We start from the raw sequence: 24,383 nt of genomic DNA, 5'->3' as shown, positions 1-24,383 counted from the left end.
ACACACACACAAATACACACACACACATGAACACACACACATTAATGCACACACATTAACACGCACACACATATATTAACACACACACGTATTAAAGGTTGTGTAGGCAAGTTGTGCGAAAGCGAGCTATTTTTGCTTCAATTCCAAATGTTTCAAACCATAATATCCCACCCCCTCCCTTCAAAGTGACTCCCACAAATCTATAGAAACGCACATTGAGTGCAGGGGCAGAGTGCGCGCAATTAGGCAGACGGACAGGTAGCCTGTCCAATCATTACTCACGGTACGGCTTAATGATTGGTTTGTTTATTACAGTCTTGCGACACCCACAGATATCGGATTAATTTCATATTACTGTCAAAGCTTAATATGTATTCCACACACACCCACAAAAAAAAAAGAGCTGTAAATTCAAAACCGTTTTCGAACTAATGAAATCCCCAGGTCCCTAATGCCAGATCATTAGAGCCATCAGCCAACCGGCGTCCCTGTATCTGCACTGAAAGGCTGCGCAGCAGGGGCCTGCAGGCACACGCTTACCTGAGATGGTGGTGGTCACCGCGGTCTGGATGGGGTAGGCCTGCTGGGTGAAGGGCTTGATGCTGAACAGAGAACACACACAGGTGATCAGCATCGTGACCAGGTCAGACCGGACGCAGCAATGGCTCGGCGTGCCCAGTTTAATGAGACGTCGTTGCGCGAGGCGCGCCGCGATTGGCGCTGGTCGCCGACAGCCCTCCTGTATGATCAGGGGGCTCTGTTCCCTTCTGCTCACTGCTCAGGGGGAGGTCATGGAGAGTGCTTCTCTGGCCTCCACAGGGGGGGAGGCCAGGTCAATCAGACGACAGGGACTCGCTGTGTTAACAGTGGGTTACAGTGGGAACGTGCTGTCTTGTTGGGTGAGGTAATTTGGCCAGGAAGGCGATGGTGGAGGAGATGAGGTGCGAGGCAGGAGAGAGAGAAGGACTTACTCTTGTGAGGATCCCGGCTGTCCGGCAGACATCATACCCTGCCAGAACTAAACACAGAGGCAACAGAAGAGTTCCGTTTGTACAGGTTTGTTAAAGTACAAATACATTGGAATTGTTGTTCCTGCTCCTATTGGCTGTTTCGAGCTGTCTATCCTATGTGGTGGTTTCAAAGGTTCATTTCGACATGAGTAGAAATAAGCTTGGACGAGCTCTTCAGTCGTGAGCATTTAGCAGTACATGTCTGCTCATCAGTCCTGCAAATCTGTCTTTTCTCTGCATGTTGTGTTTAATATCCTGTTGAACTGTCTCACAACAGACTGCACCCACAAAATGGTTTGATATCGCTCTTCTGATTATGCTATCATCTGTTAATCCTGCAACTATGCAATATTGTATTTGAGACGTTTTTGTTGGACTGTAGTTGCAATATTATTGTTGTTCATCATGCCTGGTTGGTAAGATGTGGTTACTTGGCACTGTGCCTGGTAAATCCAGACTGTTCCGTGACTCTGTCTGATCACAGAAACACTGTTAGAACTATGCACTTCTGATCCTTGATCTTTTTGCTGGAACTTATTATGAGTGTGTGTGTATCAATTTGTGTGAGTGTGTATGTCTCCAAGTGTATCTGTCTGTGTGTGTGTCTGTCGGTGTATCTGTGTGTGTGTGTGTCTGTATCTGTGGGTCTGTGTGTGTGTGTGTGTCTCACCCCTGCTGCCCCAGGGAAGCTGGGTCTGGGTAGCCCAGGAAGGCCCAGCTTGCTGTGGATGGCCGTGGCCGAGACGATCTGGGCCGAGGACATGGAGGCCATGCTCTGGAGGGCCTTGTCCTTCACGTTCTGGTCCTGGACAACCACAACAACATCAGCGTCAACAACAACGAGCCGCAGGCAAACGAGCACACGCTTCTGCGGCAGGTCGCAGTCCCACGCACTCACAGACCTACAAGCAGGTGTCAGGTGGCTGAGGGGTTGGGGAATCGGGCTAGTAATCTGAAGGTTGCCAGTTCTAACCCAAAATGACGTTGTGTCCTTGGGCAAGGCACTTCACCCTACTTGCCTCGGGGGAATGTCCCTGTACTTACTGTAAGTCGCTCTGGATAAGAGCGTCTGCTAAATGACTAAATGACCTACGAGCAGGTTGCAAAACCCATGTTATTGATTGTTAGCAGCCCTCCAAAAACAACACAGGTTGGAGGACGGTCCACTGAGAGAGTGGGTCCGTTTTGTACACAAACTGGGCTCACACGCTGCTTGTGCTCGGAAACCACGACCTCTGCCTCTGCTATGATCCGAGGATACTTCAGTGGCGAACCTTGCCACTGCTCTCTGCCCTTTTGAGGGTGGGAGAGAACAGGTTGGTTTCTATAAGAACACAGGACATTTCCTTCCAGAAGAGCAGGAGGAAGTACTGTCACGCCGGGAACAGGAAGCAGGAAGTGAAACAGGGGCATGACCAAGCACGACTCCCGAAGACAACATGACAACCATCTCAACCATAACCAATCCCAGCAGGGCATCCATGTCGATTCTAATATGTTAATGAGGAGAGTCAAGATGAATGAACAGGCTCTGTGGCGGATGAAGCAGGGCGGGGGCTGAGGTCAGTGAAGGCTGCAACTGCAGAAGGAAAACCTTCCTGTCTGACACACAGACAGGCAGACACACAGGCAGGCAGATAGGTGAACTGACACACGGAACAATAGACGGACTGACAGGTAAGCAAGCAGACACACAGGTAGACAGACAGGTAAATAGGCAGACAGACAGGGCAGAAGCCTAGGGAGGGTGGGGGGGTTAAATGAGGTCAGGGTAACTACTCACCATCCTGGTGACCTGCACACACACACAGAGAGAGAGAGAGGAGGGTGCAGCTATAAGACCCCAGTAGAACACATAGGACCACAATAGAGATAAACACAGAGAGAGACCCTGCCAGTCAATTAGCATTCCTCGGACTGGGAGAGTGGGCACTCTTTTGTTAGTTACAGGAAGTAATTATGCCTGGAGGGGGGAGGGTGGGGGGCTGAGCGGACCGAGCCAATAAGAACCCTCGGATGTTGGTAATTAGGAGCCCTGGATACAGGAGTCACTGCGTCAGGCATCCTGTCCGTCACCACGGCAACCCTAACCAGGAAGGCGCGGGTACACACAGTCTGGGCAGTCTTTACCCATAATCCAACTGTCCCCTACTGTTCATGCTTCTACTGTAGGTGGGCTCGACGGAGCCCCTGGCTGTGTTACTGTAGGGCTGTGTTACTGTAGGACTGTGTTACTGCAGGGTTGTGTTACTGTAGGGCTGTGTTACTATAGGGGCTGTGTTACTGTAGGGCTGTGTTTACTGTAGGGCTGTGTTACTGTAGGGCTGTGTTACTGCAGGGCTGTGTTACTGCAGGGCTGTGTTACTGTAGGGCTGTGTTACTGCAGGGCTGTGTTACTGCAGGGCTGTGTTACTGTAGGGCTGTGTTACTGTAGGGCTGTGTTACTGCACACGCAGTCTCACCTTCAGTTTGGAGTGGAACTCTCTGGATTTCCTCCGGGCTAAAACCTGGATATGACTGGAGACCTGTTGGAGAGGGGGGAGGGAAGACGAGAGAGAGAGAGAGAGAGAGAGAGAGAGAGAGAGAGAGAGAGAGAGAGAGAGAGAGAGAGAGAGAGAGAGAGAGAGAGAGAGAGAGAGAGAGAGAGAGAGAGAGAGAGAGAGAGAAGAGAGAGAGAGAGAGAGAGAGAGAGAGAGAGAGAGAGAGAGAGAGAGAGAGAGAGGAGCAGAGGAGGAGAGGGGGGAGAGGGAAACAAACAGTCTGTAACCATGACGATGAAAAGACTCCCCTTAACGGTGGCAAACAAACAAAACGCACACACACACACACATACACACACTACACACAAATCCCTTGAATATCCACTTCTCTTACTGGCTATATAAACTAGGGAATAGAGAGAGAGCACCTGCAGTGTGGAGACATAGTAGCACTGCCATGACTCCTAGATCCCTCCAAGATAACTCCTAGATCCCTACTGGATCACTCCTAGATCTCTCCTTGATCTCTCCTAAACTCCAGGATCTCTGTGTTAAAGGGGTTAGGGGTTACTGCCTCAACAGCAACTCTGCCTCACCTGCTTCCTCGTCCTGGTCTTTCCTGTTCGGAGCTTAATGTATCTTGCTATTAACTCGTTGCGACCTGCAAGAGAAGAAACAGTGGATGACTGTTATAACATGTGAATGATTCAATGTTCACGATAGTTACAATTGCGTAATTTCCGGCATAAATATGCAAACATTAGCATACAGACATGGAATGTTCTTTTTGGTTGAAACAGGTTTGTGTGAGTGCGTGTGAGTGTGTGTGTGTGTGAGAGTGTGCGTGTGCCTTTCATTTACAGGGTGCCATTTTGTTAAGTGGTGTCTGAACACCCTCTGACCTCGTCTGAGGAACAGCATCTGGGTTCTAGAGCCTTGTGACACCACTGACCCCCGCGACCCCCCCAGCCGCTCTCTCCAGCCCCCGGCCTGCACTGTAATCTGCGGGCCTCCCGCCCCCTCTCCTCCCCGCTCCCAGTCACTCACACACTGTGTACACCTCACACCACAATACAGGCATTCAGGCAGACGCCTCTCTGCCTGATCAAAGGCCCACAGACTACCAGCTGTAAGCATGTGCTTACTGCTGAATTATTCATTCATTTCACCAGATTGAAAACACGCTCAGCAGGACTTGGCAGGCGTGTTGAACAAGAGAGAGGGAGGGAGAAGGGAGGGAGGGAGATGGAGAGGGAAGGAGAGAGGGAGAGAGGGAAGGAGGGAGGAAAGACGGAGAAAGAGGGAGAGGGAAGGAGAGAGGGAGAGAGGGAAGGAGGGAGGGAGAGACGGAGAGAGAGGGAGAGGGAAGGAGAGAGGGAGAGCGAGTGAGAGAGTGGGATGAATGGAGTGAGCGATAAAGATATTGAGGGGGAAGACAGAGAGAGAGCGAGAGAGGGAGGAAGAAAGAGAGAGAAAGTAAAGCGGAAAAGAAAAGAGGGGTTGTTGTTAAATTATTAATTTAAATTACGTTTTAATTTAAATGTAATTTTTCAAGTTTTAATTTAAATGTAATTAAAATTATTAACTTAACAGACAATTTAGCAATCCACCAGTCCCCACGTCGCACCACCCTCTGAACGCCTAACACACCTTCACACACAAACACACACCTCCAACTATGCTGCGAACTGGCATACGCAAAGATGCACTTTGACCTGTTGTTCTGCTCTCACAGACATGCTACAACGGTTAGAGAGGAACAGGGACCTCTGGTTCTGGACAGTGGAGGGATTGGGAGTGGCATTTAGAAGTTGGTGTGTCGAGGAGGGTTTTCTGAGCTAGATTGAATATTCTGCCCCTTATCCGGTATCTGTCGGTTTTTCATCTGCGGCAGTGCTGTTTGACAGACTGAGGGGCATGGAGAAGGCCCAGCGCACTGATCCACTGTGACCTGTTTAGAACCCGTCAGAACCGGTTACGACCTGTTCTGCACCAGTTATAACCGGTCATGACCTGCGGAGACGGAGGGACAGGCCCGTCGTTAACCACTCGTCTTCATACAGATTCGACAGTGACGAAGAATGAGTTGAATAGATGGTACAGTTTATGTCCCACCTGGAGAGCCCCTCGGTCCCTCTATCTTTCCATCCCTCCGTCCATCATTCTATATGCCACCGTCTCTTATCCCTCTATCTCTGTATCTCTGACCAGCATGTTCACATTAATCCTCCACGCTCCTCTCCACCCAGGACACAATATACCGGGCCTTAGGCTAGCCTTATAGGAGGGAGAGGGAGAGAGAGAGGGAGAGAGAGAGGGAGAGAGAGAGAGAGAGAGAGAGAGAGAGAGAGAGAGAGAGAGAGAGAGAGAGAGAGAGAGAGAGAGAGAGAGAGAGAGAGAGAGAGAGACCTGAGAGAGAGAGACCTGACCTGAGAGAGAGAGACGAGAGAGAGAGAGAGAGAGAGAGAGAGAGAGAGAGAGAGAGAGGGAAGTGTGTGTGTGTGAGAGAGAGAATGAGAGAGAGACAGAGCGAGAGAGAGAGAGCGAGCGTGTGTGTGTGCAGCCAGGGCCCTCCTCCCAGTGAAAGGCTCCATATTGTGTCCAGGGTCTTTGTGATGCTAATGTGAGCCTGGGACCCTGCAGTCCTCCATCATGGCTGCAGGGACAGCCAGCCTATTGTCCAGAGGATCAGGGTCTTTCCTCCTCCACACACACACACACACACGTGAGCAAGCCAACACAAGCCCACACACAAACCTGCATGCTAGTACATACACACATCACACTTGAACTACAATGTTACATTCTGCCACACACACACACACGCATCTACACACACCCACACACACTCGCACAGAGGTGCTTAACATATGATAGAAATACTGTTCTAATGACAACACACTCTCAGGCCCTACAAACGGACCAACTACAGTAGTTAACCATTATCAATGCACTGTTACCTCCTCTGGCCAAGGTTAGAGCACATTCATATGCTGTGTGTGTGTGTGTGTGTGTACAGTATGCTGAACACTGTGGTGTAAAGTACCACTGGTGTTCTCAACCTGCTGTAGACCTTCTCTAAACCCCTGTGACAGCACAGAGATTTAATTGCCCCTGTGTGTGTGTGTGTGTGTGTGTGTGTGTGCGTGCGTGTGCGTGTGTGTCCGACCAGATGGTGCTGGCTGACCAATCCCACGGCAGGGAGATACAGGGCTTATAGTGATATGATCGCCTGCTCTATGCAGGCACTGAGTTCAGCCTTCATCACTCCTCCAAAGACAGCCATTCACACACACACACACACACACACACACACACACACACACACACACACACACACACACACACACACACTTGGCTATGGAGGCTGACATCTGACTGCAGTCGACCAGCTGGCCATTCTAGGAGGCTTAACGGTACATTATGACATCCCCCCTCATCTCCCCAGCCCCCTCACCCCCCTGCCCCCAGGCCCATGAAAAGGCCCAGAGAGAGACCTCAAGGCCAAAGTCAGATGGCCAGAAACCATGACGTGACGAGAGCTCCCCTTCTTATCAACGGACCAATGGAAAAACACGGGAGTACTTCCTCGTCTAGCAGCCAATCCAGACACAGCAAGCTGCTCTCTCTCTCTCTCACTCTCTGTTCTTCTCTGTCTTTCTCTCCCTCTCTCTACCCTCTGTATGTCTCTCTCTCTCTCTCTTTGTCCCCCTCTCTCTCTTTCTCTCTCTCATTTTGTTTCTCTCTCTCCCTTTTTCTCACTCCATTTCTCTCTCACTTTCTCTGTTTCTCTCTTTCCCTCTCGTTCTCCTTTTCCCTCTCTCCCTCTTTTAATATCTGACATCTGGAGAATGGCGATCTGGAAGAAAGTCAAACATCCAGATCCTAAAGCATGTGATTATTACATGCAATGGCTTTCAGATGTTTGTAAACTGCACAAGGCCACTACAGTGCCGGTTCACCATTCCAGACCACATGGGTTTAGAAGCCAAACCTTGGTGTAGCCTGGCAATCCTGTAGTGTTTGTATTTCAATAAGAATAAATGAAATGAAATCCATTTGTATTTTTTTTTGCTCTTTTTACAACTAATGTCACAGAACATTTTACAGCTGCCCATATTGTAAATCGGCACCCTTATTAGCTATGCTTCCTAATAAGTGTGTGTGTGTGTATGTGTAAGTCTGTGTGTGTAAGTCTGTGTGTGTGTGTAAGTCTGTGTGTAAGTCTGTGTGTAAGTCTGTGTGTGTGCGAAGCACAGGGGCTGGAAACATCACAGTGACATGCTGGAGTTCACACATGGGAAACAACCTCAGGTGACTGCAGCTACAGCTTAATCATAGCCTCACAGCCTCTCCAGTCTCCCGTCTCTCCGGCCTCACAGCCTCTACAGCCTCATGCCTCTGTAGCCCCACAGTACTCTGTCTCCACAGCCTCACAGCCTCTAAAACCTCCGGTTTGATATATTTCCCTTCTGCCTCCTGTTTTAGAGGCTGAGCCCCCACAGCCTTTAAAGCCTTCCTTCTCAGCCTCTTCGAGGTCAGTATGTGGGGTCTCTACATCCAGGTCGTTACCTTCACAACCTCCCTACTCCCCATTGGCCACCCTCAGCCTTTAGTCTCCCTGACCCACCCTTAGAAAGTGACCTGTGTGTTTCCCCTTGGGGCTTAGACTTGGCAGAAGCTGACAGGATTCTCACATCTCATCAACATATACTGTATTAATATAGATATACACGATGCAGAAATGTTTAGTGGCCTTTCACTAGCAGTGACGTTGTGTGTGACAGCAAGCACAGGCATGCCCTGCTCAAACACCTAACCCACAGGAGGTTTCCCTTTCTCTCCCCTCATTCTCTCTCTACCTCTCTCCCCCAATTCTCTCCTCCTCCTCTCTGTCTCTCCCCTAAGTCTCCCCTTCTCTCTCTCTCCCAATTCCCCCCTCCCTTCTCTCTCCTTCCATTTTAAAGCATGGCGTAAGCCGAGTTGTCTATGTGATAATCATCCACACAAAGTGTTTCCTGCCCTCTTCAGAGAGGAGCTCTTCCAGGCTTCCTACAGTCCCGACAACCTTCAACAACCTTCAGAAGCTCGGCTAGGAGGGAGCTAAGATATCTGCCAGCGTCGCTCTCTCTATCTACGTCCCTGCTCCTCTCAGAATCCACCCTCTGAACCAACCGTCAAACTCTCTTTCCCCCAGTAAACTCTCAAACTCTCTTTCCCCCAGTAAACTCCTAGGCTGCTTCCAGACTCTTCTCCGTCACCTGCGTCTGCTGTCGGACAACACAGGGCCTGAGGAGCAACTGTCCTTTCACAGGAAGCAGAGTAAACCGGCGGTCCCCCCCCCAAAACTCAGCTGTCTTTAGCAAGCGTGTATCCTAAACAGCAAGTATGAAAAGAACCCTTTGTCCACCATCCTGACACAGACAGAGGGGAACTTCCTGTTCTGAGTGACGAGACTTCCTCTCGGTAAAGGTAAACACATGGCGGGAGGGAAGACAACCAGTGCCGTGTGTGAGAGAACTTGTATCTTTGTTGCACTAGCATGTATGACCTTTCCTAGTAAACTCTGGTGGGTGTAACACATTCATTCAACAGACCCTTTAAGACCCCAAACAAACAGTACAGGGGGATTTTGAACCTGCAACCTCTTGATCAGCAGTCAAACACTCTAGCCGCTGAGCTATACCCATTTGCACGTACGTCGTACTGTGAGGACGTGGACTCGAGGAAGGGTTGGTGAGTCGAATGTGTGTCGTGGTGCTTGCTAGCCTCAGGGAAACCCCAGAATGACTCCGACCTCCGACCCCTGTTCCCTTCCCAGCATGCTTTGAGACAGCCCGGAGGGTAATGATAGCAGGCCGTCTCTAACAGACACAGCATGCCTCAAATATCCATCACTCTGTTAGTCCTCTGTTTCAGTTACACTCAAACACAGAGGATACCAGAGGGAGAGAGAGAGCGAGAGCGAGAGAGAGGGAGAAGCAGAGAGAGTGAGAGACACAGAGAGGCAGAGATAGAGAGCGAGAGAGAGGGAGTGAGAGAGACAAGCTCTGCTTCACTAAGGAGGAAAACAGACATTGTTTACAAGCTGTAGGCCGTCGCCATGGTGACAGTTGCAATTAGCGGCATTGAGAGGAGGGAGATGAGGGCCGGGGGAGCACTCCAGTCGCTCCTCCGGTCCCTCCATCCTCCATGCCTTTACTCCCTGTAATTCCTCCCCTGCCTCCCTCCTTACCATCCCTCCTTTCCTCACCTCCATCTTCCCTTTATGCCCCGTTCGCTCCCCCCATCGTTCCTGGTACGCTCCCACTGTTGATCCATCCCTCGCTCTGTCGTCCCTAGTAACCAGATTCATCTCTGATTCCCAACCTACTCTATCCATCTTTCTCTCCCTCCGTCTCCCCTCCTATTTTCCCTCCCTCCCTCCTGCCAACAAACGTGTCGTGAGAACACAGCCTCTGTGTCCTAATCTCGATGCAGCCGGGCGGACATCAAATTAAGTTGTTATTGAATCCAGGCTGTCTTTGGTGCCAGCTCCCCCTTTCTCTTTATCTCAGTCTTATTTCTCTCTGTCTCTCTCCCACCCCCACCTCTCTCTCTCTTTCTTTCTTTTTTCTTTCTTTCTTTCTCTCTCCCTCTCTCAAATGTCCCTCTCTCTCTCTTTCTCTCTGACTAACAAATGCAAACCTTTGTAGTTATCTCAGCCAGTCATCTCTCTTCATCAGACTCAAGCACGTTCTTCATCAGAGTGAAGCACCTCTATTCCTGCTCCTGGGCGGTGAGACGACTGAGGGAGACGCTGCTCCTCACCGCAGCCCTCTGTAACCACCCCACGGCCTGCCTCACTGCCTCACTAACCACCCCACGGCCTGCCTCACTGCCTCACTAACCACCCCACGGCCTGCCTCACTGCCTCACTAACCACCCCACGGCCTGCCTCACTAACCGGGACAGCCCAAAAATGATAAAAAGTTGTTCGGCGCTCGCAGAGAAATCTGGGTGCTTTTTTTGTGCCAAACGCTAACACCACCTTAAATTAAAACATGTATAAATAGAAATGTCAACGTTTAGGCCAAGTCACGTTGTTATGGCAACAAAAAGACAAGTCTGCCTGTTCTACCACAAAAGGTGTTCTACTTTGACTGTGCGGCTCCATGTTCCAGTCGACAGAGAATGTGTTTATAAAGGTAAACACAGGCAACAGACCAGTAAACCTGACTTTAGCAAGAACAAACACACCCTAACTCTTCACTACATGCACCTCTATGAACACTGACAGCATGGCAATAATAGAAAATTATATTTTCATTTAGCAGAGATTTGATCCAAAGCGGATACAATAGAGTGGATTCAAACTTGTGACCCCTTGATCTACAGTCAAGGGAGTTATTGGCCTACAGTATATCCAATCATGTCACAGGACTGGATATTGGTTTATATCTAATACTGTCACATAGCTGCTAATCATTCACACTCTGTACCACAGATGACAGGACTTGTCAGCTGTACAAGTCTTATGTGCCCTTTTTACAAGCAATGCCACAGAGGGCTTCACATGTGCCCAAAGAACAGCACCTAAACCGACCAAACTGGACACACCAATGTTCTCACACCTATCCATTTGTCCGATCGATAAAACTCAAAGGGTGATGGGGTTCAGAGGCTTGGCTCTCGGTCTAGTTTGGTGTTGTTCATAAACCACCTGACAGGATCCTACGCTAGCAACGTCCAGCTGACAGAGTGCTGAAGAGACTACACATCTCCTTATGGAAGTCTGGGGGTCTGTCACTTCTACGGAATTACACACAATCTCCCTGGCTGTCTGCTGTGTGTCTGACCAAACAGAACCGGTCAGAGAAAGGGAGAGACAGAGAGACACAGAGAAAGAGAGAGAGGGAGGCAGAGACAGAGAGACAGAGAGATGGAGAGAGAGATGGGATTGAGACAGAAAGATGGAGTGACAGAGAGAGATGGAGAGAGACAGATAGAGATGGAGAGAGACAGAGAGAGATGGAGAGAGACAGAGAGAGAGAGATGGAGAAAGACAGAGAGAGAGAGAGAGACAGACAGAGAGAGATGGAGAGAGACACGCTGAGAGAGAGATGGAGAAACAAAACACACACATCCCCCAGCTGTCCTGCCCCAGCTCTTGTACTCACCGTACATCTTGCCTTCGTCAGAGAGGATGATCTTCCTCCGGCCGCAAGGAGGGTAGATGGCCAGTGCCTCCTGGAAGCTCTGCTCGATGTCCGGGCTCCACACGCCCTCCGGGTCCCCGTCCACGCCCTTGTCCCCGGATTCACTCAGATGCTCCATGTCCTCCCCAGTACTCTCGCTGCCACTCCAGCTGCTGTGGTGGTCCATGGTGACCTCTCTGGGTTGCTGAGGCTAACGCTAACAGGGTTGATGCTAACTGGGGTAATGCGAACTAGGCTAATGCTAAGAAGGATAATGCAACTAGGCCAATGCGAACTGGGTTGATGCTAAGAAGGCTAACATTAACTAGACTAATGCTAACACAGCCTAATGCTAACAAAGCTAATGCTAGCAAGGCGATGGGTGCTTGACCAGAGTAGCAAATGCTAACCACAGTAGCAATGCTAACCCAAGTAATGAGGCTAACAATGGTGGCTGGTCCAAGACCCCGGCCTGGAGCAGGGAAGGAGGAGAAGGAGGACCTGGAGAAAGAGGAAACCACACAGAGAGTAGGCTGGTTAGTTGCTGTAGGCACAAGGAGCCCAGAAAGGAGAGCAGCTATTGTTTATGCTTCAGCCCCAGGCCTAGCTCTGGCGCTGAGGACTCATTTGGAAACAGGACCCAACACACACACACACACACCCTCCGCTATAGGATGGAAGCAGAGAGGATGGAGCCGAACCATCCACACCAGGAGCAGAACCAGAACTAAAGTCCAGACTGCTAGTTGGAGGCAGTATGAAGACCTGGAACTAACCAGGCACCTGGAGCAGACCAGACTTGGAGAGGAACACCACACACACACACACAGTTAGTTAGAGAGAGAGAACAGCAGCTGTCTGCAGCATTGCCACATACTGTAGTACAGGCTGTATGGCAATGCTAGCCTGATCTGGCTTACTGTGGACAAACCAGAGCAGGGAGGGAGTGAGAAAGAGGAGACAGGGAGAAGGAGAGAGAGGGAGAGGCAGAAAGAGAAAAGCAGAGAGAGAGAGAGAGAGAGAGAGAGAGAGAGAGAGAGAGAGAGAGAGAGAGAGAGAGAGAGAGAGAGAGAGAGAGAGAGAGAGAGAGAGAGAGAATCATGTGTTCTTGGCCGGGGAGCTGGCTGGCTGGCGCTGGCTGCTTGTCACTTCTACAGCAGCTCTAAGTTTAACAACAGGAGAACAGGGGGCCAGGCTTTAGACATGGAGATTAGTTAGCTGCTAGCTGCAAGTCCACATTTCTCTCCCGCTTAACATGACTGTATCTGAGTGTGTGTGCATGTGTCTGTGCGTGCATGAGTTTGTATGTGTGCATGTATGAGTGTGTCTGTGTGTGCGTGTGTGTGTGTGTCTGTGTGCGATGGGATGGGATTGTTCCTGCCACTTCCTTACACCTGGGGAGAGAGTATGTTATCCAGTAAAACACAAAGCGCAAGCACAAAGAAGGGACGTGACAGACAGAGAGAGGAAAGAGAGAGGGGGAGAGAGTTAGAGAGAGAGAGGGAGTGAGAGGTAAAGAGAGGTAAAGAAAGGTAAAGAGAGGTAGAGCGAGTTAGAGAGGTAGAGAGAGAGGCAGAGGAGTTAGAGAAGAGAGAGAGGTAGAGAGGGAGTGAGAGGTAGAAAGGGAGTGAGAGGTAGAGAGAGAGAGGTAGAGGAGTTAGAGAGGGAGAGAGAGGTAGAGGAGTTAGAGAGGGAGAGAGGGGTAGAGAGGGAGTGAGTGGTAAAGAGAGGTAGAGAGAGTTAGAGAGGTAGAGAGAGAGCGGTAGAGGAGTTAGAGGGAGAGAGGTAGATAGAGTTAAAGAGAGAGGGAGAGAGAGAGCACAAAAGCAAAGGGCTGAGGGATTGTGTGAAGGCTTGATGAACAGCTAATCCACCCCAGCTGCTCCCTCGTTGGACAACACGCACACACACACACACACACACACACGCAAACAGAGAGCTGTGTTCTGACTGAATCGTCAGATGGCAACTATTGTACTATGAACAAAGTGACTGTATAACAAATCACTCATAACTTAATTTCCATCAACAATAACGAAAAAAACGTCTATTTTCCTATATAAGTGCATGACAAGTTATAATTACCTAACCCCTCTGTGGCTTTGTGGAAATCCACAGCTGCCCCCCGCCCCCCACCAAGCAGCAGCCCTCTCCTAAGACAAGACTCTATTCATCCCAGCACACTTTGTTGTACAGCGCTGCTCTCAGCATATGCTTCCTCTAGTGTGTGTTTTTAAGTGTGTGTTTAAGAGTGTGTGTTCAAAGTGTGTGTGTGTGTGTGTGTTTGTGAATGTATATATGTTTAAAGTGTGTGTGTGTGCATGGGTGTTTAAGTGTGTGTATGTGAGCAATTGTGTGTGTGTGTGAGCAATTGTGTGTGTGTGTGAGCAATTGTGTGTGTGTGTGGTTGGGGGTAGGGGCTGCTAGTAAAGAATCACCCACAGTGTCTGCATAGCTCTGACTAACTTTGGTTTTGTGTGCTAGCAACTCTGACCATGCACAACTAACTCGTGGTCCCAGCGGTGCGTGTGTCTATGTTTGCATCTGTGTGTGTTCGCATTTCTGTGCATGTGTGTGTGTGCGGATTCCATTCTAACCACTAAATGACTCTGTTTTTTGGCACGCTCACTCGACCGGAGAGAGTCACAGGGCTGGTGTGGGTAGTGGTTTCCAGCAGCAGGATAAAGACTTCTCACAGCTGACCCTCACTCTCGCCACACACCTAGCTCCACTCCGCGCCTCCATAAGGGCCTCGTGTCTCCCTCTGCTCCCCAGGCCCGGCTGCCCTCTCTGGGGCTGCGGAGCCGAGGTGGAGGGGGCGGATGGAGCTCAACCTCTTTCCAGATAAAACCGTGTTTGGATTTATGGTTGTATCCCAATACACAGCTATTCAGCAGCTGCTAATTACAAGAAATACAATTACACAAACTGTTATTTGGATCGTATGTCAAATGGTGTTTACTGGGCTATTTCTGAACATCTCTGATAGGAGCTTTATGTTCCTAGCATAAGGTCGTCACACTGTGTGTTTTCACATGCTGGATGTTGTTAGTATCACAGAACAGATTAAGAGTTAATCCTTACGGATTACCAGAAGATGAGTTGAGGAGTTAGAGATGCACACACCCGCACTGTCTCACACACGCACACACACACAGTACTGTTAGTAAGAAAGTACGAAAGAAAGAAATGTAGACAGTGGCGGCTGGGACTTTGCAGAGGCCTCCCCGCAAAGTCAGAGCTCGAGGCCCCTCCCCTAAATCCACTCAAAATGTATCTCCATCTATAATCTTATACAACTGCCAATAGACTGATTGCTGTCTACCTTTAGCAATATATTCAGCAATGTGAGAGAGAAATAAAAAAAAGTTTAAAAATAACAAAAGCACAATTGCGGCAGCACAACAGCAGCCTATTTGTCATTGTTCAAAACCAAAGACAGCCTTTTGATAGTTCAGCACCGCCACTGAAATAACACAATCAATGGAGGGAAAGGAAAACATTAATTCTTGACAATAAGTAAGCAAGTATATTGGTTGCTGGTGAAGACGTGGTGCTGCTATCTACCTGCTGCTGCGGTAGTGTTTCGTCTGTGGAGATGCTGATGATAGCTTCCTCTCTGGCTGGTCTAAAGTGTGTAATCTTTGGGTATTTTGCTCGAGCTTGTTCAGACAACAGTTCATTGCTGCGCTTTTGAGCAACGCTTGCATATTTTCTTTTACTTAGGCTATGTCTCTACCGTCATCTAGAAAAACGTAAAGATTAGCATTTTTGAAATGTGCGCGTTCAATACGCAAAAGCCATTGTTGCCAGATTCTGGGATTTTGAGACTATTTAGCCCATGGAAGTGGATGAAGATCTGTTACGTTGCCTACATTATGGGATTCCTTTAACCGGTAGTTGAAACTTCAACTCTCAATGAGCGTCCTCAAAGTTTTTTACTTTTTTAATATATATTTACATTTACATTTAGTCATTTAGCAGACGCTCTTATCCAGAGCGACTTACAGTAAGTACAGGGACATTCTCCCTGAGGCAAGTAGGGTGAAGTGCCTTGCCCAAGGACACAACGTCATCTGGAACGGCCGGGAATCGAACTGGCAACCTTCTGATTACAAGCCCGCTTCCCTAACCGCTCAGCCACCTGAAAATATATATATATTTTTTATATAGGCCTAGTCTGTTTTTTGCTATGCAGGGCGGGGCACTTGGGGCCCCCCGCCTTGCGGGGGCTGCGGGGGCTTCCCAGCCGCCACTGAATGTAGATAGAGAGAGAGAGTGAGGTAAAGAAAGAGAGAGAGAAGAAAAAGAGAGTGAGAAAGAGAGAAAAAGAGAAAGAGACAGAGAGAGTGAGAGAGCGAGAGAGAGAGAAAGAGAGAGAAAGTGAGAAAGAGACAGAGAGAGCGAGAGAGAGCGAGAGAGAGCGAGAGAGAGAGAGAGAGAGAGTGCGAGAGAGAGAGAGAGAGAGAGAGAGTGCGAGAGAGAGAGAGTGCGAGAGAGAGAGAGAGAGAGAGAGAGAGAGAGAGAGAGAGAGAGAGAGAGAGAGAGAGAGAGAGAAAGAGCCGTGTCATTTACTCTTCCTCAGATCATCACCAGAACACCCTCATATCTCTCAACCACGGACACATCCCAGCATTTCCACAAACTTCAGAAAACATGTCATCTGTACAGACGCCCAACTCCTACAGTCAGCACTCAACACTTAGATGGATCACCACAGACAGACAGGCAGACAGCCTGTCTGTCAGTATGTAGTGGATGAACCCATCACCATCAGGTCTGGGGTGTTGCACGCCTGCACACAATGTGTGTCGTCCGTCCCCCCGTCCCCCCCTTCCCCGGAGTACAAGACCTATCCTCCGACCCCACAATGCAAGACAATGTCTTGTCGCTTGGCAACCTGTTCTGCCCCACTGCTTCAGGTCTAACATGCTGGGGAGGGGGGTATTGGGGGTGGAGAGGGAGGGGGTGGGGGGAGAGGAGAGGTAAGGGAGTGGTCAGAGGGGGTAGATGGGGTGGGGAGGGAGGTGGCAGGGGGTAAGAAGGAGCAAAGTGGCAGTAGACTGCCGTGATTGGGGCAGTATGTCAGTGGGGCTAGGTGCTGGACGGGGCTGTGTGTGTGGGGGGGGGGGGGGGGGGGGGGGGGTTGAGAGGTCCCCTGGTGGCAGATGGGAGAGAGAGATTAGTCATGCAACACTCTTCTGTGGTTACTGGCGACTTCATCTGCTTCTACCCCTCCTTCCCCTCCCTCCTGGCTTCTCTCTCTCTCTGCTTGCCCACCCTAGTTCACATCTCTCTCTCCTTGTTTTTAGTCCTGCCCCCTCCCCCCCTTCACAGCTATTACAGGCTTGAGTCTTCTCCCTCCTCCTTGTTGCTATCTCTGCCTGCCTCAACCCTCTGCCTGCCTGACCCCCTCTCTCCTCTCCTCTCTCCCTGCAGTCCTCCATCTCTCCTGGCTACTCTCTCCCTCCTGTCCTCCCTCCAGTGAGGGGACAGACGGCCAAACAAACACAAATACTGGGATGGGAAGGGATCCATACACAGGGAGGAAAGGGGGGGAGGAAGGGGGAGTGGAGCATACCATCCACAGCAAGCAGCTGTCTAACACACACACACAGTCTTTTTCTTTCTACCCTATCCTGATTCCTGATGCCAGCCTGTGGGGCCTCCCTCCCCCAGAGTGTGTGTATGTGTGTGTGTGTGTGTATGCGGGTGTAAAAGAGTCTCCAGGCACATAGGGGTATAAGCACCAGCAAAAACAGAAGAGTATGCCAGAACAGCCGTGTGTGTTGTAATGAAATGTAATGATGTTTGTGTGTGTGTGTGAGGAAGCATCACCAGGGGGTCCTGTTGGTGGCCACACACACACACACACATATCATGTAAGCGCTGGTACACTGTCAACTCTTGTTCTCTCTCCAGGATGGAGGTTGTTTATAGTGGGTCCAACAACACACACACACACCCCCTGGTTTAACCAAGGGCCTTCTCTAAAGCCGACTTTGTCACAGTCAAAAAAGACTGCACAGAAACAAGCTTATTTCACTTCACCTCCAACATTGTGGATTTGGTGTTCTGATGGCTCGACAGGATGACTTAAAAACCACTTCTATGAAATGAAATGACGGCCACAGTTAGCGACAGATCGATGACACCATTTCAATCTCTCTCCCTCCCTGTAGAAATCAACCATAGCCACTTTTTCCTTCCAATATAAAACCAGTCTGGTCCATACACCTGATCCAGATCCAGCCTGATTATCAACAACAGAATAAACAAGTCTCTCCCTCTGAAGAGTACCTGGATATTAAAGGAGGTCACATGCTTTCAGACCTTGCTATTCACACTCTTGTTCCTTTATCTGTCTGTTTTTTGTCATTCCTCATAAAGGGGAGAATTCAATTAGGCCCAGGCTGACAAGCCCTTTCAGACTGTTCTGAGAGATTTGTTAGCATCTAAATAACAGGTCATAAGCTAGCGAACAGGGACTTCTGTTTCTCTGTATCTCAGAGTCCTGGCAGCCTGACACTGTGCCTCCCCCCCCCCTCTCTCTCTCCTTTATTCCTCTGTTTCTATGTCTCTTTTTTTCACTTTACCCTCTGTCCTTCTCCCCCCCTCTCTCCTTCTCCCCCCTTTCTCTTCCCTCTCTCTCTCTCTCTCTCTCTCTCTCTGAGAGAAAGGCTCGCTGAGTTACTCGCCTGTCTGCATGTCCACTCGTCTATTTACCGACCGCAGCTCTGCGTCTGGCTTCGACGCGAGTCTTTGTCACGCTGTGTAGTAATTGGAAGAACAAGAAGGAAGGGCTTGTGAAGTGTGTATCTTCACAGGCTGACTTGTGGCTTTGCAGCCTCACGTAGTAGCAACTGAGCATGTGGATGGTGAATATTAAAACTTAATATAATATAAACACATTTCCTTCCCAGCCAAACCCCGGAACGTACACTCACACACACACGCCTAAATGGGAAATCAATTTTGAGTGCATGAAAGCAAAAAATCTTGTGAGGGTTTCTAAGCAACAGCTTTTATTTACGGTGGGTTATTTATGTCCCGTAAGCCGAAATAATGTTCGATAATAATTAAGCTAAAATAAAGCACTCAGGCCTGGTTGGAGATTCAACAATCAGGTGGATACAGCACTAATCGGACTCTCATGCCATGTTTAGAATGTTGACAGTCTTACACGAAACTGAAACACAATCGCAACATAATTCCTTCATGAATCAGGTGACCTAAAGCTTCACGTGGGAGATTCTTCATCCTAGACATGCCGCGAGATTTCTCCAGAGGTGTCAGTTTACTGTAACGAAAAAGTCAATACAGCTCCATTCATCGCCTGGTCCAAGTACATCTGGACTGTGGTGTCTCATGTCACCTGTCAGGTTTCCTGGCAGTGTATGTGTCCAGTCTACTGTGCTGTCCCCCGGTAGTGGAACATACAGCTGAGTCAGACCAGTATTGGCTGTTCTCCCGATACGGTACCCCCCACCCCACCCCCAGGAAACAACACCACGAAACCAGGAAATGGAGGCCAGGGGGGGTCAGAGTCACATCAACACACTCTAATAAGTGTGAACCCAGGATCAGTCTGTCGAGTGAGTGTGTGTGATCCCGTCTCGACGCCCAGCAAGGAGAGGGGATGGAGGGAAGAATAGAAATCTTCTTTCTTTTCCACTTCCCTCTCTCGTCTTCACTCCTCGCCTCGCCTTTATTCAAAAAGCAAAATGAAAAACTCCACCCCTGACCTTCCCAGCCAATGGGAGCTTTCAGAGTGAGGGCGAGAGAGAGAGAGAGAGAGAGAGAGAGAGAGAGAGAGGAGAGAGGGAGGGCAAGGGAGACTTTTGTGATTCGGAGTGTGTTCAAAGCATCTTTGACCCCCGTCACCAGAGTTCCAGTGTACAGTCTGAATGAGGGATGGTGACCCTCCCTCTCTCAACCCCCCCTCCACCCCCCCCCCCCCCCCCAGAAGCCAACAGAATAACCTCTCTGATTGTGTTTTACCTCCGCTCGCGTTGAAACTCTTTCAACGCTTTTCCATTCCAGACCCACGACCGAGCTGTTGCAACCAGGGCCTCTCGTGTGTTTATATCCTGACTACTTTTACTCAACTTTATCTTTTGTTGAAAAAAACATCAGGCAGGAAACACAGAAACCTCACAGCTGAAATGAGTTTTTTTCCCTCTCACGAATGATTGGAGACATTAAGCAATATGAAACTTTCCCAGCACCCCCTTGCTGCGGTCATCTCACCATCAGTGTGGGCACCACTGCACTCTGTTCAAGAGGGACAGGAAGTCGTTGATGACAACACATCCTGCTACCAGCCATCGCACAGAATTCAGGAGTGAGCTTTTGTTTCGGGATCTTACTCACAAAATCACAGAGGGATTGGATAGTGCTATCATGTACTGTGAGGGATTTGGTTACACACGTCCACAGGTAGACACGCCCCAGCGCGGTGCAAACGGTGTCCCGCACTGCGTGAGGGGCCAGCCTGCTCCAGCCAGGACTGGCCTGGTCTGGGAGGCGAGGCCAGCTCAAACACCCAGCACCGCAACGCTTTTGTGACGTCAGGTCTACCTTAGGCCATGGGTGGGTGGGCATGGGGGGGCGGTGGAGGGGGCACAGACCAGACCAGGCCTTCTGCAGCCAGCAACACCCCCCCCCACACACACACATCCCTCCCACCCCCCCAGGAGGACATCCATTGTTTCCCTGTTCCCCAAACAAAGCCTGCCCCCCCCCACCACCACCCCCTAGCTACGCCCCCACACACACACACACACCAGCTCCACTGCCCTATTGTTGGCCTAACAAACCGGCTCCGAAATGTCATTACATGTGAGTTCTCTTTCTTCTATCACACACTCCATTGGCTCTCTGCTGAATTGACTTCATGAAACACAATCTTTCTCAGAGCAAAATCTATCCTTTTCCTTTATATCTCTCTATCTCGTGCTGTCAGACGATCATTTTCATCCAGAAGACGGTGTCTCCATCTTAGCAACCTAAACCATAGCAACGTAACACTGACTTTAGCACTGTCACCTCTTCAAAATATAGATATTTTTTACACAAATAACAACTTTGTACCACCACTGATTAGCAGTGAACCAAAGCAGGGACATTTGATTACAAGTGAGTGAGATCAACGACTGTTTCACCTCACCAGTCTGTCGTTGCCACACGGACTGAATCATCTGTAATCACAATACCGTATGCCTCTCCTTCACTAGAAAGAATGATTACGTCTCAGCTCTCTTGAGTGGACGGCCTACTCTTCCTCCATTTCTCTCACGCGCAGAGTAAACAGAGAGAGAAAGAGCGAGAGACAGTTAGGGAGAGAGAGGAGAGGGGGGGGGGGAGAGAGCATACGGGCAGCAACTGAAAACTGCCATGTTGTAATGGCATTGATAAGCAGGGCGAGCAGTTAGCTAGATGTGAGCAATGCACACACAGGCCATATGGTGCCTCCGCCACCACCGACTGTTGCTGCAGTGACAATAGAGAGGTCTGGACACACACACACACAGGCTGGCGGGCCAACACATGGCCGTATGTTAGTTGCCGGGTCAGAAGGCAGGCTTTCCACAGTATCCAAGCCCTGAGCAAACGACTGGATCTGCATGGGTTTCCTTCCTCTACAGGTGCTACGAGTCCCCGAACAGATGCCAACTGACGGGGGAGAGCGGGAGAAGTGGGCTGTTTGCTCCCTATGCGCACGTACACACACACACACACGTACACACACACACACTCTCCCTCGACCCCCTCCTCTTTTACACCCCCCCCCAAAAAAAAATCCTCCACTCATCTGGAAGTAAAACTATCTGCTGAGCTTTCTTTTTTTCCCTCCACTTTCCTAAGATCAAGAAAGGCTGGGGTTTCTAAATCATCCAGAACGGATGTAGCCTATACATATGTAAAATAACAGGTGAAAAAGGAAAAAGGTTTGGTTCATGAACAAAACTATGTGTAGGTGTCAATGGGTAATACAGTAAATATGAATATAAAATTAGGACTGTTACACATTTTTTTCTGTACAGTGCAAAATTCAATATGAATAACAATCAACTGCTTATACTCTAATATTCGGTTCCAGGTAAACCAACCTAAATGTAATTTGCCGAAGAATAATTACACAATGAACACGTTTTAATGTCTCAATTTGTTTCTTAAAATAATTGCCTTTTAGTTGAACAAATTGTTGTTTGTATGGATTGTAATCCCTTATGCTGAATATCCGTTTTAAAGTAAAAAAAAAAAAAAAAAAAAAAAGAGAGAAAGAGAAAGAGAAAAAAGAGAAAACAAAAAGAAAAAAGAAGACATTTACAAAGTTTGAAAGTTCTCTTTCGGGGAATAGCCAAGCTCGTGTGATCCTCATGAACAATCTCAGTAGTTATCCTACTGCCCTTTCATATCCTAGTTATTACACAAGTCTATTAAATAAATCATTTATAAATCATTACTCAAACAAAACAATAAAAACATGTCTTCCGTACTTCTTTACTCTCGGTCTACGTTAGGCAAATCACTTGTACACTAGCTAGGCCATGTCCTTTTATCAACTATTGAGAGATCTCCTATAGGGGGGGCATGCTGTTGAGCAACGAAATATAGACCCACATGAACTAAGACTCGGCTATCATGAGACAAGATTAAATATTAGGTTTGCTGGAAGGGTTATGGTCTATAACGTTCACAAGTTTAGATTAGGTAGATAAAATAGTACTTACAGATAGGTTTATCGACAGAAAAGCCTCCTGATGCAACAAGTCCTTTGACAACGGGCTTTGTTGAGCTCGACAGGAGACGGGGAATACTCCTGACGGCAACTCCCTGCCTGTAAGTATAGGGGGAAACTGAAACATTTAACCGTTATAAGAGTATCTTACCATCAACTCTCCATTTAGTAAAATTGATCACAAGTTTTTTGTAGTTGCCATACGATAAATAAATAAGCCAGTGTTAAGTGAACGCCGACAAACCGGCAGGCTATCCCAAAGCTTCGCCGGAAAAATTTAAAAAATGTCAAAGATTTTCAAGCTATGTCGAACGTGGAATAGGTACCTTTTCGTAAAAGCGACAGTACCGCTCCGAAGCCAACACTAACGTTCACAATTGCAATATTTGGATAAATAATACAATATTACAATATAATAGGCTACATTGCTTGCCATCTACGTTTAAAAAGATTAAACCAAAGTAGCCCAAGCAGTAGGCTAAAGACAAACTCAAGTAACAAGTAACTAACTTACCTTAAAACGTATTAAATAATCAACTGCTGCAAAAGTTATTCTTGTTTACTTTGTAATAAGGTATGGAATTTCTTTGTAAACTGCCAAGTAGATTTTTTTTTTGTCGACCGGCTGTGTGCGTAATTCGTTTCGTATCTGCAGGGATGCGAAATATGCGCGGAATGAGAGCAAGAATGAAATGAACGCAAAGGTTGAGATTGGAGGGCGGAGCGTGAATGGCGTCATCCAGAGCTCCGCAGCCACGGAGACAGAAGCGGGAGAGGAGGGCCACAGGGAGGAACGTAGCCTCGTAGCTCTACTTTATACCGAGGAGCAGTAGTCCGCCCAAACCAAGGCCTAAACTCCGATTCAGAGGACAAGCCGTATCTGTGACGGTGGTTCATGTCAAAACAATAGTTTGGAGAAACATAATGACTCATGTCAAATTTCCAGCATGAGAATGACATGACACAATACACGCATGTGACTAGCCTTAGTAGGCTATCTGTAACTGAAAAGGACCTACATTTCGTGGAATTTGCTGAAAGTTATCATCGTTTTTGTCTGTGTCTAAATGGAGTGACATTTTCCAAAACAGTCGGGGATGCGGTGATTTGACTTAATAGTTGGTAGGCCTACAATTCCTTTACTAATGATAAAACAAATACATTTTCAACACATAGCTGATTTCATTCCCTGTGTCACGGGCCATTCTTGTAAAACGGAAATTAACTGTTTAACCTGATAAAATTATGAAGGATACCAAAATGCTGTGACCCTTGATGAAACATGGTCAAACTAAAAACATAAAAGTTTTGTCTGTGCAGATGAGGTGTAGGTTGCACGGAAGCAGTGTTTTTGTCCACAAGGCCAAGATACAGGCTCAGATCTCCTCAAACATGCTTTTTAAGAAACGAATCACAGAGAAGAAGTGGTTGCCTAAAACCCCAGCTCCTTTCAGTTTTCCCTCCCTAACCCCCTATTAGAGCTCTCCAAGTGGAGGCCAGCGACTGAGAACAAACACAGCTATCTCTGGGTCATGACCTGAGAGTACACACACACATAAGTCCTAACCTGACACCAGGACACCCTGACCCTAAACTGCTTCCCACCCCTCCTATCCCTCTTCTTATCCACACCAGCTTGATGATAAGATTGCTAGGGTGGTCTCAGGTTTCTCAAGGTACAGTTACAATCACACACACACACACAGGGAAATAAAGCACACTCAGGCAAGAATACACACACAGGCAACACTTTAATTCCTTCCAGGCATCCCAAAGTACAGTATTCAGACCAGCAACCGACCGTAAATTAGATCAGAGCATATGAACCGACGCCATCTTGTGGTCGGGGTAGAGCAGTGTTGACTGGGAGAGCACAGGGACAGGAAGGATAGCGGCCTGAGCTTCAACAGCGAAATGCTTTCAGCTCGTTGGCAAGTGGGCCTCAAGGACCTGAAATGAGATTTTCTGCCGA

At 48.6% G+C, this 24,383-nt stretch overlaps 1 protein-coding gene across 3 annotated transcripts in view; it reads right to left on the bottom strand.

The window, feature by feature from the left end:
• The window catches only part of LOC134020955 (transcriptional enhancer factor TEF-1-like), a 29,203-nt gene extending 6,046 nt beyond the window's left edge, over positions 1 to 23,157 (bottom strand). The window contains exons 1-8 of one of the 3 annotated variants that reach the window (XM_062461340.1): positions 22,926 to 23,157; positions 22,404 to 22,510; positions 11,650 to 12,168; positions 4,087 to 4,151; positions 3,473 to 3,535; positions 1,681 to 1,815; positions 972 to 1,018; positions 541 to 602 (exon numbers count right to left, since the gene is read on the bottom strand). In XM_062461340.1, coding sequence (XP_062317324.1) covers positions 541 to 602; positions 972 to 1,018; positions 1,681 to 1,815; positions 3,473 to 3,535; positions 4,087 to 4,151; positions 11,650 to 11,854 — 577 coding nt within the window. In that variant the 5' untranslated portion in view covers positions 11,855 to 12,168; positions 22,404 to 22,510; positions 22,926 to 23,157. Of the gene's footprint in view, positions 1 to 540; positions 603 to 971; positions 1,019 to 1,680; positions 1,816 to 3,460; positions 3,536 to 4,086; positions 4,152 to 11,649; positions 12,169 to 22,403; positions 22,530 to 22,925 lie in introns of all 3 variants that reach the window. The other 2 variants (XM_062461339.1, XM_062461338.1) reach the window with 2 other exon arrangements.
• Between the last annotated feature and the right edge of the window lie 1,226 nt (positions 23,158 to 24,383).

Source organism: Osmerus eperlanus, chromosome 5 (assembly GCF_963692335.1).
Source record: "Osmerus eperlanus chromosome 5, fOsmEpe2.1, whole genome shotgun sequence".
Lineage (NCBI taxonomy): Eukaryota > Metazoa > Chordata > Actinopteri > Osmeriformes > Osmeridae > Osmerus > Osmerus eperlanus.
This window is presented reverse-complemented; position numbering and strand designations above follow the sequence as displayed.